The 14,468-nt window shown below is 46.3% G+C and overlaps 1 protein-coding gene across 2 annotated transcripts in view; it reads left to right on the top strand.

Annotated features, from left to right (window-relative positions):
* Window positions 1-14,468, top strand: part of pld2 (phospholipase D2) — a 36,178-nt gene that overhangs the window by 18,016 nt on the left and 3,694 nt on the right. Inside the window, exons 1-21 of one of the 2 annotated variants that reach the window (XM_062988223.1) lie at window positions 1,304-1,349; window positions 1,817-1,959; window positions 2,299-2,392; window positions 3,786-3,845; window positions 4,692-4,750; window positions 5,002-5,136; window positions 5,228-5,338; window positions 7,078-7,221; window positions 7,575-7,658; window positions 8,275-8,353; window positions 8,620-8,730; window positions 9,563-9,760; window positions 9,852-10,020; window positions 10,228-10,346; window positions 10,445-10,558; window positions 11,355-11,459; window positions 11,616-11,698; window positions 11,808-11,921; window positions 12,158-12,207; window positions 12,292-12,426; window positions 12,979-13,132. In XM_062988223.1, coding sequence (XP_062844293.1) covers window positions 1,323-1,349; window positions 1,817-1,959; window positions 2,299-2,392; window positions 3,786-3,845; window positions 4,692-4,750; window positions 5,002-5,136; window positions 5,228-5,338; window positions 7,078-7,221; window positions 7,575-7,658; window positions 8,275-8,353; window positions 8,620-8,730; window positions 9,563-9,760; window positions 9,852-10,020; window positions 10,228-10,346; window positions 10,445-10,558; window positions 11,355-11,459; window positions 11,616-11,698; window positions 11,808-11,921; window positions 12,158-12,207; window positions 12,292-12,426; window positions 12,979-13,132 — 2,288 coding nt within the window. In that variant the 5' untranslated portion in view covers window positions 1,304-1,322. Of the gene's footprint in view, window positions 1-1,303; window positions 1,350-1,816; window positions 1,960-2,298; window positions 2,393-3,785; window positions 3,846-4,691; window positions 4,751-5,001; window positions 5,137-5,227; window positions 5,339-7,077; window positions 7,222-7,574; window positions 7,659-8,274; window positions 8,354-8,619; window positions 8,731-9,562; window positions 9,761-9,851; window positions 10,021-10,227; window positions 10,347-10,444; window positions 10,559-11,354; window positions 11,460-11,615; window positions 11,699-11,807; window positions 11,922-12,157; window positions 12,208-12,291; window positions 12,427-12,978; window positions 13,133-14,468 lie in introns of those variants that run through there. The other variant, XM_062988222.1, reaches the window with a different exon arrangement.

Here is a 14,468-nt window from a genome sequence, read left to right as displayed (position 1 = left end):
GTGGCGGGATGGGCAGAGCCACATTCTGAGTGTCAAAGCGGGCAAATAATTGGTTCAGAGCATCGGGCAGTGTCGGATCATTATTAGGCAGGTCATTGGTGGTGTTATAGTCTGACAGTGCCTTTATACCATTCCACATGCTGTGTGCATTGTTGTTGCTGAAATGGTCCTCAATGCGCTGTTTGTATTTCCGTTTTGCCTCCCTGATGCCTCTTTTAAGTTTCCCTCGTGCGTCACTGTATGTTTGTTTGTCACCTGACCTGAATGCTGCATCACGCTCCTTAAGTAGTGTCCTCACCTTGCCATTAATCCATGGTTTTTGATTGGGAAACACCTTTATTGTTCTTTGTGTTAGCACATTTTCTGTACAAAAGTTTATGTATCCTAGAACTGAAGCAGTGTATTCCTCCAAGTCTGTCCCCTCTGCAAACAAGTCCCAATTTGTGCTATCAAAGCAGTCCTGTAGCATTGAGGTGGCTTCCTCAGACCACACTTGTACTGTCCTGATAGTTGGTTTTGTTCTGCAGATCTTTGGTCTGTAGGCTGGGATCAGAGTAAGAGAAATATGATCCGATTGTCCTAAATGTGCAGATGGAGAGGCTTTAAACATCCCTGAGATGTTCGTGTACACTTGGTCCAGGGTTTTGTTCTCTCTCGTCGGGAAATGTACATTCCTGTGGAATTTGGGCATGACCGATTTTAGATCCGCATGATTGAAATCCCCTGCTACAATAATAACACCGTCCGGGTGCGCAGTCAGCTGGTTATTAATGCTGTCGTGTAGTTTTTCCAGTGCTAATTTGGCATTAGCGTCTGGGGGGATGTATACAGCCGTGATTATTACTGTGGTAAATTCTCTCGGTAAAAAGAACGGTCGGCACCTTACCGTTAAAAGTTCCAGGTTTTGGCAGCAGTGCATGTCGCTGATGACTGTGGTTGTACACCAGTTGTTGTTGACATAAACACACAGTCCACCTCCTCTGCTTTTTTCGGAGTCTCGGGTCCGATCCGCTCTGTAAACGGTGTAGCCGGCGAGTTCAATAGCAGCGTCCGGGATGTTGGAGTTCAGCCAGGTCTCTGTGATGATCATCGCACAGTGAGGAGTTGTTTTCGCTCTAATCTCGTCCATTTTATTGACGAGAGACCTGGAGTTGGCAAGGAACAAGCTTGGAAGTGCCGGTCTGTAGGGTTTTATTTTCAGCCTTGCGCAGAGTCCAGCTCGTTTTCCCCGTTTCTGTTTCCTTTCCCTCCGCCGCCTGCGTCGCTTCACTGGTGGAACAGCGATACCGAAAGTCTCTGAAGTGTTCCGTATCTCCGGTGGGATGAAAGATGTATTAAATGGAAAAGCGGTATGATTATCCCTTATAAAAAATAACTCCGATCTAGAGTAACTGTTAAGAGCTATTGCTCTACTGATAAAAGAAAAGGTAAAAAAGAAAAGTAAAAGACTAGAATAAAGAGAAGATAGAGAGAGCCGAGCCGCTGCGTCCGTGCGCGCCGCCATCCTGAGGTCTATTGGGTCTATGTCTACAGGTCTATGTCTGTGGGTCTTTGTTGTGGGTCTGGGCTCATGGGTCTATATCTGTGTGTCTGGGCCAGCGAGTCTGTGTCTGTGGATCTATGTTTGTGGGTTTATGTTTGTGGGGCTATGTCTGTGGATCTGTGCATGTTTATATGTCTGTGGATCTATGTCTGTGGAAGTGTTTGCGAGGCTATGTCTGTGGGTCTATGTCTGTGGGTCTATGTCTGTGGGTCTATGTCTGTGGCTCTGTGTGTTTGTGTGTATTTGTGAGTTGATCAGCTGTCTCTGCTGTAGGTGCGCGTGTGCTCTCTCTATACGGTGCGTCTGACTCACGGCGAGTTCACCTGGACCATAAAGAGGAAGTACAAACATTTCCACGAGCTGCACCGAGACCTGTACACACACAAGAAGATGCTGCAGTTCCTGCCGCTCGGGAGGTGAGCGTCCACACACACACACACACACACACACACACAGGATGCACCAGGAGTCCAGAAACTAAAGGACAGCTCCCTGACCTCAACCTGTGAGCCAGGCCTTTAAATCTATCATCAGTGCCCAGCCTCGACAATTCTTGTTTCCTGAATGGGCACAAATTCCCACAGACACAGTATAATATTATGGAGAAGGTGTTCCAAGTAGACTGTTAAAGCCATCGTGATGAATGCATGTTATGATATAACCGGAAGTCTAACAAGCTCCTGCTCAGGCGTCCACATACTTTTGGCCATTTAGTGTATCGGGTTCATTTTTTTGGGGATGTTTGTGTTCATCAGGTTTGCCATCCAGAGGCAGCAGCTGGAGAGCATGACTGAGGAGATGCCCTCTCTACACGGCACCGAGAGGATGGGCAGGACGTCCAGCAAACCGGTACGCACACTGTGGGAAAATTTTAATACATTCATGTTTATATATCGTGATTCATTTGTAATTGTCTGTATAGTAACATGTGGGGATTCTTTCTCATATTATTACGGATGAAATGTTTAAGCTTTTACAAATAACTTAGGTGTAACTGCTGGCATATTCATTCTAATATGGTTCTCAGAGGAAGTGCTGTGTGTGTGTGTGTGTGTGTGTGTGTGTGTGTGTGTGTGTAGAAGTGAGGATTCCTTTACGACTCAAGCTCTCTCAAAATAAGTACAGAAAGCAGACTTTATGATGAGAAGTTCCCTAAAGTAAAATGTCAGACGTCTAGCTCATGTGAAACTTTCCTAAAACCTACAGACCTTCTCATGACCTCGTAAGGGGGGGATCGTAAAGTTTAGATTGTGCAAGAAGATAGCCATATCTTCCATAGCCATATTATGGATGAAGTGAATCTCCACCAACGCCATAAGAACCTTGGTATAGATGAATGTGTGCTTTCTTTGATTCCTGGCGCTCTCCTGGGCTTGCAGACCATTTCGGATCGATAGAGCTTACTCTGTAAGTAGGGAGATGCCCTGATGCAACAGATTGTTTGTCTGATAAAATAAATTGTTATTCTTCGCATTATATCGTTGTGTAGTCTGACTTTATTTAAGGTTAGGGATGTCCGGCCTGATCAAGGCATTTTTTAACTGATCGGTATCGGCTTTACTAAGCCCGATTCTAAGCCCGATCCTTCGTTTTACGTCAGCGGTCAAGCAGGTGTCGTAAACGGAGAGTCCAACAGCGAAGTGTAACGTCTGCAATGTGAGCGTTTCACGAGGCGGTAGTAGCAGAGCTGCGTTCATTACTGTAGAATTTTACTGTTTATATGGTGTCTGAGTCAAGGATCACTCCGGTTTACAAAACAATAACTTTTAATCCGAGTATAAAAACTTAAGGGACCATAACATACAGAGTTACCATGTTACAAGATGTTACATGTTACCTTTTTGGACATCCGCCTCCTTCCGTGTGCTGACCTTGAACCCCAGCTTTGCAGCAGCAGTTTAGGGAAGGTCCTTACCTGTTCCAGCTTGACTGTTCCCCTGAGCTTTGACCTCAAACTTAGTGAACAGCTCTGGAATGAACCGTAACGTCGACTGAGGCTTTCAGTGCCCGGCTATACAAAAGCTGTCATTTCATGACCGAACGTGCACAAATTCCCACAGACATATCTCTCAGAAGCTGAACAGATCACATAGAGGTCGCTCTGTTTTAACACCATTTGTTTTTGAAATGGGACGTCAAGCAAGGTCGTGGTCGGGTGTCCAGATACTTTTGGTCATAGAGTGTATGTGCAGCTGTTCTCTTGGTGTAACGTGTGTGTGTGTGTTGTGTTTCGATGCTGCAGAAGTACCTGGAGGAGTACCTGAACACTTTGCTGGAGAACGTTTTCTGCAGAAACTACATGGTGAACCTGCACTTCTACACCGCTTGAGTAGATGGGTGACGGATTAAGGGTTTGAGCCGCTGGTACAGGATGGTGGAGGAATACGGAGAGCTTAGCGTGTTCCTCAGGACACGTCTAAGCTTTCTGTAAGAGTAGAATCGAACAGAACGCAGTCGCAGCTCTGTGGTTCAGTTACTGGCTAGTAATCAGAAGGTTCAAGGTTCAAGCCCCACCACTGCTACTGTTGCACTGCTGGGCCCTTGAGCAAGGCCCTTAACTCTTAATTGCTTGAACTGTACATGGTAACAATTGTAAGTGTTTATACTTTTTCTGCATATACCAGTCCAGCTTGTTTGGACGCTGGGGTCAGAGCGCAGGGTCAGCCGTCGTTCGACGCCCCTGGAGCCGAGAGAATTAAGGGCCTCGCTCAAGGACCCAACAGTATCTGCATGGCGAGAACTGGGATTCGAACCCTCAGCCTTTTGATTGACATCCCAAAGGTTGTAGACGCCAAATCCGTGGCTCTCCTCGGCCAAAGAGGCACGTACGGCGCATACGGCGAGGATTGGGGGCGCAGATTACCAGATTAGGGTTCTCCAGATGGTGATCTTGTTAGAGATCAAAGCTGCCTCCCCCCCTTCCAAAAAAAGGAACCGATTATAATCAAAGTCAACCGAGCTTGCTTAGCATTTTTATTGATCGCATTGTGGCATGTTTAGTGTCCTGAAGCTTCCACGCTAATTACGTTCCTCCACTCCACTCGTTCCTTCAGGTTTTCCTTTCATTCGTCACCTCTCTATAGATAACACTGTTTTCGCGGTACGGATTAGCTTCGTCCTGACGTCTGTTCGTTCTTGTGATTTTCAGGTGGAGTTCCTCGCCATCAGTCCTCTCTCCTTCATCAGAGATCTCGGACCCAAAGGCCTGTAAGTACGACCGCGTCTGGCAAGGATGCGTTCTACACTTAACGGCCAAAAGTATGTGGAGTCCGTCTAATCGTCATGTTTAGGTGTTTGCTAAGTGCAGAACCATCTGTACACGACTTGTGGGGCTAAGAGATTAGAAGGGGTGTCCACATACTTTTGGCAACAACATTTTTTAAACCAATAATGCATCGCTACTGGAAAACTAATTCTAGTGTTTTTTTTATGCTTGTTGTTTTTTTTGTGTCTTTCAGGGAGGGTTTTATACTGAAGAGGTCAGGAGGTCACAGGATCCAGGGGCTGAACTGTTTCGGGCATCATCAGATCTGTTTCCGTTGGTCTCAACGCTGGCTGGTGGTCAAGGACTCGTTCCTGCTCTACATGTCCAGGTCCTAAATACACTCCACTGTACAGTAATCCGCTAAAATGTTTTCTTTATCGGTGCGGCTCTTTGTTAACTGTGTTGGATTGTGGGTGCAGGGATCCAGGCCTGGTATCGTTCGTACTGCTGTTCGACCCCGAGCTGAAAGTCCTGGTGGGCAATTCGTACACCGGCACCAAACACGGAGTGTGTATCGAAAACTACAGCAGGTATTTACTAAATCTTACAGGAAACGAGCGCGGGTTAACTAGTGCTGGGCTAATGCTGTTCTAAATTCTCATAAGCCACGATTGACTGTGGTCAAACAGGTCTCTTATAGCTGGTCAAGGCCTGCATGAGGGATGGTGGATACACGGATACAAGTGCGTGATTCTTGCGTAGGAAAATTTTAATACATTATATATCATGATTCATTCGTATTATCTGAGTACTAATAGGTGGAAGTGTTTTCCCATATCATTATTAATGAAATGTTTAAACTAGAGCTGTCGAAGTTAACGCGATAATAACGCATTAACGCGATCTCAATTTAACGCGATTTAAAAAAATAGTGCAGATAACGCAAACTCTATTTGGCCCTGTGAGTCATCCGTAGTTTATGTTAAGACTTGACCGTGACTAGAGTCATTACATTAGCCAAGCATGCTATTCCATGCACTATGGAAGCCCCAAAGGGTCAAAGCACACTCACTTCGTGTAGAAACGTCCATCAAACCATTGTCACGATACAACCACAGAAAAGTCTGTTACGATAACTACGCCTTATCCCACCTGAAGCACCGCTGATCTACAATGTTTGCTACAATCTGACATATATACGAAGTCAAGGGTCTCTGCTGGATAGTATTACTGCCTAGTATGTGAGTGAATAAAACTCCCTTACAGTTTTCTCTTGTCCCAGCAGTTTTTAACATAAGTACATTTAGCATAAAATGTGTTCACCATTTTAATTGTAACATTTCACTTAAAAATCCTTGTTTTCTATAACATTTACACAGATTTTTTTTTAATGCGATTAATCACGATTAACTATATGAAATTCTGAGATTAATCGCGATTAAAATTTTTAATCGTTTGACAGCCCTAGTTTAAACAGATTTAACTGCTGACATGTTTAAATGTGTGAACAATGGGTTCATGTGATTCTTAGAGGAAGAGATATGTATGTGTGCTGGACATTAACATTTTTCTGACCTCGGCTGTCCCAAAATAAGCACCGAAAGCAGAATTTATGGTAAGATGTTCCTAAAAGGGAAAAGTCGAAAGTCTAGCTTACATGCTAGCCTAAAGAGACCTTTTCATGACCTGAAGGGGGGGAGAACATGAAGATTGGAGTGTGTGAGGAAAACAGCTAAGTAAGGGGTATTTCTTATCTCTCTCTCTCCACTTCTGTGTCTCCAAATAACGTTTTCTTCAGGGTAGGGCCAACTGATTTAGTTAACGCTTTGCAGAGTGAATTTTCTCGAACTCTTTGCATTCTCCCGAGCCTACAGATCAATTTGGTTCGGTAGAGCTTACTCTGTAAGTAAGGAGATGCCCTGTTGCAACAGTTTGTTTACTTTAGTAAAATAAACTGATGTTCTTTGCATTATTTCATTGTGTAGTCTGATTTTATTCGAAGCGTTTTTGTCTAGGTTCTGGGATTTTTCCACCACATTCTCTGTACAGACAAGCCGGACTTCAGACCCAAATAGAAATGGTCACATCTCTTGGACCAGTCACCTTAAAGCTTCTACAGGAACAGTATAATATGCCATGAGTGAAGAACTTAAAATTAATATAAAAAGGTCTCCACTGAACCACAGTGAGAGCCATTGTCTTCAATTTCTAAAAACTTTGCACTGAATCTACCCAAGAGTGGCAAAACTTTTAAAGATTTTTAAAGAACTGTGGACGTATGTAGCCCAAGATCAACTGTAGTGTGTGTGTGTGTGTGTGTGTGTTACAGGAAGTTGATCATTAAGTGCAACAGCTACAGACAGGCTCAGTGGTGGAGTCACGAGATCAAGCGTCTCTCCGAGCGCTGTGATTTCCTCCAGACGCACCGCTTCGACGGTTTCGCCCCTCCCAGACCGAACACCCTCACCAAATGGTACGTACCAATACTGCACCTTCTATACCGACACTTACGGACCTCACGCTGACATTACAGACTCAGGGTTAGGGTAAGAGACTAACCCTAACCCTAGTTTTCGTACATATGATCAGCCACAGAGTAGTCCCAGCCTCTAAGTAAAATAACACAAAGCTTGCTCGACTGTGGCCACACGTGTTTAAATGCTCTTAACAGCATGTTCTACATATTAAGATCTTAATAAATAATACATTCACACTGATGTGCCGATGCTTAGAACAATGCTAAAAGATCAAAGCGGACGTTGATTGATCTCTTGATTATTTGATCTGTTCATTGATTGATGTATTGACTGATTGATTCGTTGACAGGTACGTGAACGGGAGCGGATATTTCTCTGACCTGGCAGATGCACTGGAGAAGGCCAAGGAGGAGATCTTCATCACAGACTGGTGGTCAGTACACACACACACACACACAAGCTTTATCTTGGTCAGGGTTGCAGTGGGCCCGGTTCCACTGGGAAGCACTAGTTACAAGGTACAAGGCAACAACATCCTGAACAGGTCACCAATCCATTGCAACTCCCACCCCGTCCCTCCAAAAAAAAAAAACATGGGTGGACGTGGGCAGAATGTGGTGCAGTGTTGCTGCTGCACAGCTCTAACAATGCAGGTTTAATCCCCTTCTGTTGACTTGATCTTCCTGTATACTCTTTCCCATACCTGTTACAACATGCCAGTTGGTATATTGGTGTGAATATACCAACCTATACCTATGTATTTCCACCTCTACTGCTGCAGACCCCCTCTGACACGTGTGCAGTATCGACCACTTCTTTTCACCTGCACCAGGCGAGTTTATGGAGATCTGTATCACTCACAGAGTCACGAACTAATCCCCATTATCCCCAGTCTCTTTGTGCAGCGCCATTTATTAGCCAGCAGAGGTCCCTACGCCCCTCTCTATTATTGTCCATATAGGCGCCTGGCCGGATAGCAGAGTTCGAAATGTCAGCACTGGTCAGCTAGTGTGCTTTACCTCCTGATCAGTTTCTTTTTTTTTTCTCAGGTTGAGTCCTGAAGTGTATCTGAAGCGCCCGGCGAGAGGAACGTACTGGCGCCTGGATCAGATCCTCAAACGTAAAGCAGTAAGTGATGATGATGCTCATCCCCCTGTCGTATGGTCCTCCCTCACATCGGAGGAGGTGTGGTGTTACTCGATTAGTGAGAACATCGGCAAAGAGTGCCGGGGAAATTGAGCATGTCCAAATAGGGTTCAAACATTAGAGTATTACTGTTTATCATTGGACGTTTTATACCAAGCTTGTGTATTAATCACTGAACACTGTGTGTGTGTGTGTGTGTGTTTGTGTGTGTGTGTTTGTGTGTGTGTGTCTCACGGTGATGGTTTTAGGAACAGGGTGTGAAGGTGTGTGTGCTGCTGTATAAAGAGTTGGAGTTCGCTCTGGGTATCAGCAGCGACTACAGTAAGAAAACCCTGATGAACCTGCACCCAAATATCAAGGTACGATATTTAAGTCCTCTGACCGAGGAGAGCCTCAGACTAGCACGTTCCCCCTCTGACACATGCTTTTTTTGTCACTCGAGACCCGTATAGCGCATGTGGTAAATTGTTTACATTTGCATTTAAGCGACTTACAATTGTGAAGCGAGTACAGTTTGAGCAATTGAGGGTTAAGGGCCTTGCTCAGGGGCCCAACAGTGGCAGCTTGGCAGTGGTGGGGCTTGAACCAGCAGCCATCTGGGTTCTAATCCAGTATATTAACCAGCCAGTAGAGATTGCATGTAGAGGTGCCTGTTTGACGCCCGGCCAGGCTGATAGCACAGCTGAGATTCAAACTCATTAGTGCATTAGACTGTTGCATCACTGGACCCTGAACCTTTAGTTTCTGGGGTGTCATTATGTTAACTGGATACTGGTTGTTGACCAGTGACCAGAAGGCTGCTGGTTCAAGTCCCACTTTTGCCAGGTTGCCACCGTTGGGCCCTCAAGCGAGGCCAATACAGCTGTAGCCAATTAGAGCTTATCTCATTCTCGTTGCTGCCGCTGCCCCCAACCCTGATCGAGGCGGGCAAGCTGAGCACTTCTTTTCACCTGATAGGGACGGGGCGGGACATGATCAGCTGCCCCTCCCCCAGCGCAGGCACCTTGCATGGTCAGCAGAGCTTGTATTTGCCCCAGTGACCAGGAACCCTGTTACAGCTATAGCCCCTCCCCCTACAGACACATAACTGAGATTCGACCTCCAGACCTTGAGATCTCAGCTCTGGTGGACTAGTGGGTTTTTTCTGATCAGCTGATTTCATGTTCACGTTAACGACGCTGTACCGTACAGGTGATGCGCCACCCCGACCACGTGGCCTCTGTGGTGTTCTTGTGGGCCCACCATGAGAAGATGGTGGCCATCGACCAATCGGTGGCCTTCATGGGTGGACTGGACCTCGCCTTCGGGAGATGGGACGACAGCAATTACAGGCTGGTCGATGTGACGCCGTCACGAACAGCCAATCACCAGACTCCTCCAGCACCAGAGGTCAGTTTTAACGCTGTGAATTATTTCTGATACTTCCTTGATGGCTATGACGACTATTCCGTCATTCCCTCTTTTTTTTGTTTGTCGTTAGCCTGAAGGAGAGGATGCTGCCACCGCCCCCCTCGCTGATGGAGAGGACGTAAACGCCGCTGTCGGCTGCGACGAGGTGGATCTGAGTTGGAACGATTTGTTATGGCTGGGCAAAGACTACAGCAACTTCATCAAGAAAGACTGGACTCAGCTGGACCAGCCTTTCCAAGGTACTGGGGTGTAGTGGGGCTACTGTAGCGGCACTAGCGCTGGCGTACAGCGGGGAATTAAGCCAGTGGAGCTTTTTCGGTGTGCCAAAATGAAATGTGCAGCTGACGAATCTGCACCAATCGTACGATTCGATTATACCAACGTTGACCTAAATATTAATGGACTGTTTTCAGCACTGTGTTGTTAACTTAATTCTTTTTTTTAAGATAATGTGGACCGGACGCAGGTGCCCCGGATCCCTTGGCGAGACCTCGGATCGGTGGTCCACGGGAAGGCAGCCAGGGACCTGGCACGGCACTTCATCCAGCGCTGGAACTTCACCAAGGTCAGAAATCGGGACCTGATTACAGCTGGTGGTGCTAAAGCAGCACAGATTCTCACATTAACTTGGGTGCTGGCGTGTTTGGTTTGTTTGTTTTTCAGAGCTTTAAGAACAAGTATAAACCCAAGTTTTATCCGTACCTGCTGCCGAAGAGTAATTCCACTGCTGATGGGCTCCCGTTCACCGTGCCCGGTTCAGCCAAAGCATCAGTACAAGTATGTCCATTACACTCACACACTTAATCCCATTCCAAAATCCTTATAACCCCATTCCACGCACACACACAGATTTTGGAACGTGACCTGGCTACTTGTTATTGTTTTTTTTGTTGTTGTTGTACAGTGGAACCTCAATTTAACACACTAAAAAGTGGGGAGCACTGGTCAGTAAAATGCGATTGTCCGAAACAGTGAGCTTTCTTTTCCAGGGGGTGCAAAAATATATGAAAACACATCACTAGGGTTCACAGAAGTGCTAAACATGCACATGTGATAAACTAGATATGTAAGTATGTCATGTAAAATCTGTTAATAAATATTAAAATTGGTGTCCTCTACCTCTGGGGACTCTGCTGGTGGTTACTGGAGCAGTGCTGGTGCATAACTAAGCAAAAATGAAGCATAAAACACACAGAAAAAGGAGCGAACAAAGTGAGCCTGCCGACAAAATAAAGCCTATCGCTCATGTAAACAGAGAAAGTTTGCCGGCTAGTGTAGTAAGCAATTACTGAACTACAGGTCTATTGGTTTTCCAGATTGGAAGTCCGTTAAATCAATTTGATTAGAGTTTATTGATTTATAGAGTTTTATTGGTCTTATGTATTTTATATGCACCCGGGTCAATGACTGTAATTCCATTATATGTTCCATAAAAGTCATTCTATACTATTCTATTATATTCTAATCCACCCTAAAAGTCTGCAGCAGGGTTGATGTCTGTGCGCCTTGCTTTGTGCACAGGGGGACCCTTCCCTAAAGTGTTTTATTTAAGAGATTTTCATTTCTTCACCAGGTTCTTCGCTCGGTGGATCGCTGGTCAGCCGGCACCACTGAGAGCTCCATCCACAAAGCCTACGTCCACACCATCGAGACCAGCCAACACTACATTTACATCGAGGTAACACAGCACCAGCACCTCCACCCAGACCCAAAACTATTAACCGCAAGAGCTCCCGATCTGTTAGTGTTGGGTTTACACTAGAGTCGGGCGTCTGATTGGACATGATGTTACCATTTTTGACCCGTCCGTGATGCTGAAACTGTCCGTTTTCAGAACCAGTTCTTCATAAGCTGTGCTGAAGGCGTTCAGAACGGCATCGGAGACGCCATCGTGAAGAGGATCCTGCGGGCACACAGGTGTGTGGGTTTACGTGGGTGGGTTTATGCGCATGGGCATGTCGGCTGTTGTTCTGTATGTGTGTAACTGTGTGTGTGTGTGTGTGTGTGTGTGTGTGTGTGTGTGCAGTGAGAAACAGAAGTACAGAGTGTTTGTGGTGATTCCTCTGCTGCCCGGCTTCGAGGGAAACATCAGTGAGGGAGGCGGTAACGCCATTCAGGCCATACTGCACTTTACCTACAGGTACACACACACACACAAACTAACCTCAACCCCACTGAACAGCTTCAGAATTAACCGGAACATCAACTCAGGCTTTTTTTTTTGACTGATGGGCACACAATCTCACAGACATACTTCTACTGTCGGGTGTCCAAATACTTTTGGCCATATAATGAACTTAAGAATGAATGCTAGCCCTATTTATATGGGTACAGTAGAACTAATCATTAATAAATGTGGTTATTTTCCCCCCGTAGGACAATCAACTGCGGCAGGAGCTCCGTCCTGTCCAGGCTGAAGGAACAGAGTAAGTGTGTGAACTTTTCATCATCCGGCCAATCAGTGTTGCCCGTACAGTGATCGTCATGACGATCGTTCTCTTTGTGTGCAGTGCAGGACGACTGGACGCGGTACATCTCTCTGTGCGGCGTGCGGAAACACTCGGAACTGGCCGGCGCGCCCATCTCGGAGCTCATCTACGTCCATAGCAAGGCTCTGATAGCCGACGACCGGCGCTACATCATCGGTGAGGTGTTCCACCAAGGGACTCGATTCTCCTCAGTGCTGTTGGAATTATTAAAAACGTTTACTCTGTCGACATCGTGTGGTCGAAAGCAGAAACGCAGAAATTGAAAAAGTCAGAGTTGTAAGATCAGCATTTAGCAATTAAGGGTTAAGGACCTTGCTCAAGGGCCCAACATTAACAACCTGGCAGCGTTGGGACTTGAACCAGTGATCTTTTGATTACTAGTCCAGTACCTTAACCACTAGGCTACAACTTGCCTACAACTGTCTGGGGCACATCATGTTATGGGAATTGACTTACAATTTAATTCAGTTCTTCCGTGCGTCATTTAATGCACTGATGTGTTTTTTTGGAGGTGTCCTTACGTGAAGGACGCAATTTCCTGGTGATTTTGTAGTCATAAAGATGTTGTGAGCATACTATTTTCTTAAACACTGCGTGATTTGAGACACAGCCCGTCCTTAAGCCCAAATCTTGGACAGGGTCCTTTAGAAAACACGTAAACGTGAGACAAAAGGTGAGGAGGTGTCTCTAACGTCTGCGCTTCTTCAGGTTCGGCCAACATTAATGACAGGAGCATGATGGGATATCGGGACAGCGAGCTGGCAGTGCTGGTGGAGGACGAGGAGAGGGTTCCCTCCCGGATGAATGGAGAGGAGTACGAAGCCGGACCCCTCGCGCTCGCCCTGCGCAAGGAGTGTTTCAGGTGTGTATAAGTGTGGAAATAAGTACAGGGAGTGAGTGTGTCTGTATGAGCGTGTCTGTGTCTGTATGAGTGTGTCTGTGCAAGTGTGTCTGTGTCTGTATGAGCGTGTCTGTGTCTGTGCAAACTGCACCTGTGCAAGTGTGTCTGTGAACTTCTGTAGTGTGTCTGTGTCTGCTGTAATGTGTCTGTCTGTGCAAGTGTGTCTGTGTCTGTATGAGCGTGTCTGTGTCTGTGCAAACTGCACCTGTGCAAGTGTGTCTGTGTCTGTATGAGTGTGTCTGTGTCTGCAAACTGCACCTGTGCAAGTGTGTCTGTGAACTGCTGTAGTGTGCCTGTGCAAGTGTGTCTGTGAACTGCTGTAGTGTGTCTGTGCAAGTGTGTCTGTGAACTGCTGTAGTGTGCCTGTGCAAGTGTGTCTGTGAACTGCTGTAGTGTGTCTGTGCAAGTGTGTCTGTGAACTGCTGTAGTGTGCCTGTGCAAGTGTGTCTGTGAACTGCTGTAGTGTGTCTGCAAGTGTGTCTGTAAACTTCTGTAGTGTGTCTGTGCAAGTGTCTGTGAACTGCTCTAGTGTGTCTGTGTGAGCATGTCTGTCTGCTCTAGTGTGTCTGTGTCTGTATAAGTGAGTCTGTGTCTAAGAGCGAGTCTGTGTCTGCAAACTGTCTGCAAGTGTGTAAGTGTGTGTGTGTGTCTGTATGAGTGTGTCTGTGTCTGTGCAAGTGTGTCTGTCTGCGCTAGTGTCTGTGTCTCTATAAGTGTGTCTGTTCAAGCATGTCTGTCAGTGTGTGTCTGTGTGAGTGTGTTTGTGTCTGCGAGCATGTCTGTGTCTGTATGAGCATGTGTGTTATTTATGTATGTCTGCATAAGTGTGTGTGTGTCTGTGCAAGCATGTGTGTGTCTGCGTGACTGTGTGTGTCTATGTGAGCATGTGTCTCTGTCTTTGTGAGTGTGTACTTGTGTCTGCTTGTGTTTGAGTGGTTATAAATGTGTTTATGTGTGTGTGTTGGCGCTGCAGTGTGTAGTTAGCACACTGTGTTCTGTGTTGCCGGCTCTCAGTTGCTAGGGGAAACGGTGCATTTCGGCAGAACTTTCTTCACTGCGTGGTGGGGAGCGCCGCTGGGTTTGTGGGACGACCTTGTGCGTGTGTGCAGGCTCGGTTTAACTCGAGCTGGAATCCGGTGTCATGCCGGTCAGAGCGTTTGCCAGTCTAAGCTCAGTGTGGGTCAGCAGTTTCAGGGCCGGGCGGTTCATGCCGATTTGTTTATGCAGATCTTTTATTCAAACGCTTCAACCGTTTCTGATCTGTGCATCTCATTTAAAAGCAGCACACACGTGTACG

This window comes from Trichomycterus rosablanca, chromosome 26 (assembly GCF_030014385.1).
Source record: "Trichomycterus rosablanca isolate fTriRos1 chromosome 26, fTriRos1.hap1, whole genome shotgun sequence".
Taxonomy (NCBI): Eukaryota; Metazoa; Chordata; class Actinopteri; order Siluriformes; family Trichomycteridae; genus Trichomycterus; species Trichomycterus rosablanca.
The sequence above is the reverse complement of the archived record's forward strand: the minus strand, read 5'-3'. Positions and strand labels throughout refer to the sequence as shown.